Below are 4,962 nucleotides of genomic sequence, written 5' to 3'. Positions count from 1 at the left end.
GATGGGCTGCTTGTGTTTGTGTTTCTGGCTGTGCTGAAAAAACACCTCTACACATTATTGCCTCTTTGTTAATTGACCTGAGAAAAGGGGAGCTAAAAACCACAACCAGAATTCCAATTAAAGAACAACCTGGAGATGAAGGAAGTTCAGTTGATGCAAAAAGAAAAAAAAAAGAAAAAAAAAACAAAATAACAACAACAATAAAAACAGCAAAAGCAGTAACAAGAACAAAAATCAGACACCAAAGTCATACTACTGAAGTAAATGATTAAAGGCCAGTTATATGATAGCCCCCTATTAAATATTTAGAGGACACTCAATAGCCATTCCGACTGTACACAAAGAAATGACCACAGGGCTACTATTCATGGAAATTGAGACCTAAATTATAAGGCCAAGGCAAGAGGGGAGATCAAGATGCAGTTAGGAGTGGAACCATTTTCACTGCTGGTACACAGAAGGATAAAAATGGAGAAATCAATCCAGGATGATTTTTAGACACTGGAGCAATTGTTCTAGAAAACTTGTAGTTGCTCCATTCAATCTTTTTTTTTTAATTCTGTGAAAAAATGTAATACAACTTTGTTTAAGTGTATGCAGAATATATCTTTGGGAATTGGATTCTATAAGACAAGATTCTTAATCTTTTATAACAAAAATACTATTTTCCTTTCATGATCTACTTTGATTATATCTTTGGTGATATAAAAAGCTGAATTTTTACCACCTGGAATGGTTCACCCCTCTTAGGCAACCTGGTGGTCCTCTGCTTCTGGGAGGTCACCATATTCATGCCAAACTTAGTGTGGACACCCGATCCAAAAAGTGTCCTACATCCCTGACCTCCTGGACTCAAGCAATCTTCCTGTCTCAGCCTCCCGAGTAGCTGGGCCTGGTCAAGATGTGGGAAATAAATGGCTGCAGAGTGTTCAGCCCTAAGTGAGGCTGCCAGATCATATCCCCCCATGCCAGTGCTTAGAACGGTTGCAAAAGATGAGTCAGAAAGGCTGTAAGAAGCAGAAGACAGAATGACTAAAAGGAGAGAGTGTTTTCAGGAACAACTGAGCAGCTGCTCATGTGAACTCTGTTGTGACCTGAACAAGATCAACCTGACAGAATTCCAGGAAGGAGAAGGAAAGTTGGCAGGTGGTCTGGAGTGAAGTTCCAAACACAGCTGGGGAGCTTTTGGCCATCATAGCTGATGGGAAGGACAGAATCAGTTTCCCTTAAGGGTGTGATCCTTGACAGTTCTAGTATACCTCAGTGGAAGACCACACATTGAGAGTGCTTTATGGAGGTACTAACTGGACTCAGTGGATGCATTCAAAAACAAAACAGAAGAGAAAATAATGATACACAATTGGGTGGGCAAGAAAGGGGGTGAATCTGGGAGGAGATGGGAGAGGGAGATGAATAGGATCAAAGCATAATGTATGAAATTTTTGAAGACATCATAAATAAAAAAATACTTTAAAATAAAAAGGTGACTTTTTGGAAACAATTCTATACCAGTTGCGGACAAGCCAGACACTCATTGCTCACATAACTGAAAGTATAGTCTTTTCCTATATATAGGCTTATTGCAGGGTGACATAAAGAAAAAAATCATACAGATGTACATTTGTGGCTGAGCTACTGAAAACAGAGAGAGCAGAGGAAAAAGGGAGCAACAAGAGACATTAGTTATCATGTAGTAGAAGGGGCTCCAACCAGCATCCAGAGTCCTCAGTCTGCTTAGTTTATCAGACAAATGTATGATCTTATTTGAGAAATGATCCTTAAGAATTTGGATCTAACTTTAGTTACTGCATTGAGATATAAATTATTTCATCTACATAGAAAAGTTTTGTCCTATGACCATCTTTGTTATGTTAGCTTCCAATGAAATGTGTCACCCCCAAACATCCCATGAATTTTATATATGAACATATTTCTTCCTCTATCATTCTTATAGTTTTACTTGACACCCCACCATGGTGTTAAGAATTACACAGCACTGTCACACTGAGCACAATTTATGTTAAGAAGGATATTTTCCTTGTGAATTTCTGCCTATTGTCCTTGTAACAATTTTCTCATGTGTTCAATGATCTTTACAAGCTCAATTGCTCTATTTCATGTTTTTTATATTTATCCATTGAGATTCTGGATGTCTATATAACATAGCCAAAATATGTTTCCCTTATAAAAAGACACACTTGAATATTTGTCATTATTTGTTAAAGGAAATCAGACTTCTCTTCACATCATTCCTTAGGCCTTAAATGTCAGCAATTAAAAAATGGGTCCTCATGAGGCTGAGAAGCTTCTGTAAGGCAGGAGACACTGTCAAGAGAACAAAGTGACAGCCTACAGACTGGGAAAAGATCTTCACCAACGCTACATTTGACAAAGGTCTAATATCCAAAATATATAAAGAACTCAAGAAATTAAACACCACTAAACCAAATAATCCAATTGAGAAATGGGGCTCCGAACTAACAGAATTTTCAACAGAGTAATGTCAAATGGCTGAGAAACACTTAAAGAACTGCTCAACCTCCTTAGACATCAGGAAAATGCAAATCAAAAAACCTCTGAGATTCCATCTTACACCCATCAGAATGGCTAAGATAAAAAATTCAAGCGACACCACATGCTGGCGAGGATGTGGGGAGAGAGGAACACTCCTTCATTGCTGGTGGGATTGCAAAATAATACAGCCACTTTGGAAATCTATCTGATGCTATCTCAGAAAACTGGGAACAGGGCCTCCTCAAGACCCAGCTATTCCATTCCTTGGAATATACCCAGAAGATGCTCCAGCACACAACAAGAAAATTTGCTCAACCATGTTCATAGCAGTCTAATTCATAACAGCCACATCATGGAAACAGCCTAAGTGTCCATCAATAGAAGAATGGATAAAGAAACTGTGGTTCATTTACACTATGGAAAACTACTCAGCTATTAAAAACAAGGAATTCCCAAAATTTGTGAACAGATGGCTTGAGCTAGAAATGATCATAATGAGAGAGTTTACCCAGAAGCAGAAGGAGTCACTTATATCTGCATACTAGCCCAAGGGGTATGTCCCATGAAAGTCTTCACTTACCAGGAAACTGGGACAGAGGGAAGGACATCCTATTGAGACTCTAGATGAGAGAAGCATGGGAAAATAGCAAAGTAGAAGGATCCAGAGGGTCCTCAAAACCTACAAGAAGAATATTATGATAGGCAGATTTGGGCCCAGGAGTCTCGTTCAAACTATGGCACCAGCCAAGGGCAATAGAGACCGTAAACTTCAAACCCCTACCCAGATCTAGCCAATGGACAGGACATTCTCCACAGTTGAGTGGAGAGTGGGGTATGACTTTCACACGTACTCTGGTGCCTCATATTTGAACATGTCCCCTGGAGAGGGAGATGTGGTGGCACTCAGAGGAAGGATAGCAGGCTACCAAGAAGAGACTTGATACCCTATGAACATAGAAAGGGGGACGAATTCCCCCTAGGTCATAGTCATAGGGGAGGGGAATAAGGGGAAAATGGGATGGAGGGAGGAATGGGATGATACAAGGGATGGGATAACCATTGAGGTGTAACAAAAATAAATTAATAAAAAATAATAAAAATTTGCATATTTATTAAAAGCTTCAAAAAAAGCCGTATGTGGCCACCCTCACATCAAGAGTATCTTCTTGGTGATCACATCTATATAAATGAGGAAAAGCACTAGAAACATATATGGCAAACAGGGATACATTAAAATATGTATAACTCATTTATTTTAAACAGCCTAATAGAACTTTCAAAATATTGGAAGTAAACCTAGTAGTATAATTGAGTTATATGGGTGCCAAATACAAATAACCAAAACACTAAGAATGTAACATTTATATAATTCCTGATTGTGTCATGGTTCTTCTTACTATAGTTAATTTATTGTGTATAAATGTAATAATATGAATACATGTGTAAAAAATTAATAAAAATATATAATCTGTTTGAGAATATATACATTTAACAAAGAAACATTGAAATATTAAAAAAGGATATACACAAAGATATGTGTAAAGAAGTGAAGCGCACCCTAATATTAATAGTGACAGTCCTGTTCTGAAATCAGCTACATGTAACATAGTCAAGACTTTCCAGGCACTCCAGGCATCAAAATTGTTACTTTTCCTTGAAAGAGGAAAAGCAGTACACATGAAAATATGTTTCAACTGGTTTGAGAATGAAAAAGAGAAATTGTGAAAAACTCAAGAAAGTTTTAATCCATACATTCTTTAAGTTCCAGGAATCCTCAACTCTGAGAATAAATAATTGTACTTACCATACATTAAGGTTCTGCAAGAGGTGTGGCACATATTCATATTTAATATATTTTTCTTCATGGATGTCAGCAAGAGGAATAAATGCACAAATCTGCATATCTCCTTCACGGAAAATATATTCATCAGTTGCATAGCAGAGACTGTCAGTTGAATCACACACAAAATTGGGAATATACAGAAGCCCAAAGATAAAAATCCAGGACATCCTATTAAAATGTACATCTGCCCAGGCACAAGACTGATAGATACATATCTAATGATGTCCATCTGGTATATATTGATCTCAAGTGTCTGTGAACATGTGTGCTTCTCACTATGTTACTGGGTGCAGCTGTCACACTAATCAGCACACAGTTTTTTTCTGGTACTTCTTCCACTGCCATTGAGAGCTCAGAAACTCTTTTTTCCCTTAGGCTCTCTCTACATCTGAGTCCATGTTTTCTGCTTAAGAATAAGTGGGAAGCTATATTTTGTATTTTCTTCTCTAGCTACAGGCATCATGATTTCAGCCAAGAAGACAAATAGCATAGCTCAGGCATCAATTTCCCTATTAGGCTGTTTTGGCCAAATTTGAAGCAGGAAACTTTTCATGTGACAACAACTTTGGCTGAAGAAAACAGCATCAGAAGTTGCCATCTTAGGT

At 37.8% G+C, this 4,962-nt stretch overlaps 1 protein-coding gene across 1 annotated transcript in view; it reads right to left on the bottom strand.

Moving 5' to 3' along the window:
* LOC311588728 (vomeronasal type-2 receptor 116-like) overlaps window positions 1-4,524 on the bottom strand; it is a gene marked incomplete at both ends in the record, with an annotated part of 25,900 nt that extends 21,376 nt beyond the window's left edge. Inside the window, one exon of the mRNA XM_084766677.1 lies at window positions 4,319-4,524. Within this exon, the coding sequence (XP_084622803.1) occupies window positions 4,319-4,524 (206 nt within the window). The remainder of the gene's footprint in view (window positions 1-4,318) is intronic.
* Between the last annotated feature and the right edge of the window lie 438 nt (window positions 4,525-4,962).

Source organism: Acomys minous, assembly GCF_964271855.1.
Source record: "Acomys minous genome assembly, chromosome: 17".
Taxonomy (NCBI): Eukaryota; Metazoa; Chordata; class Mammalia; order Rodentia; family Muridae; genus Acomys; species Acomys minous.
Note: the sequence above shows the minus strand (reverse complement) of the source record. Positions and strands in the feature narration are given on the sequence as shown.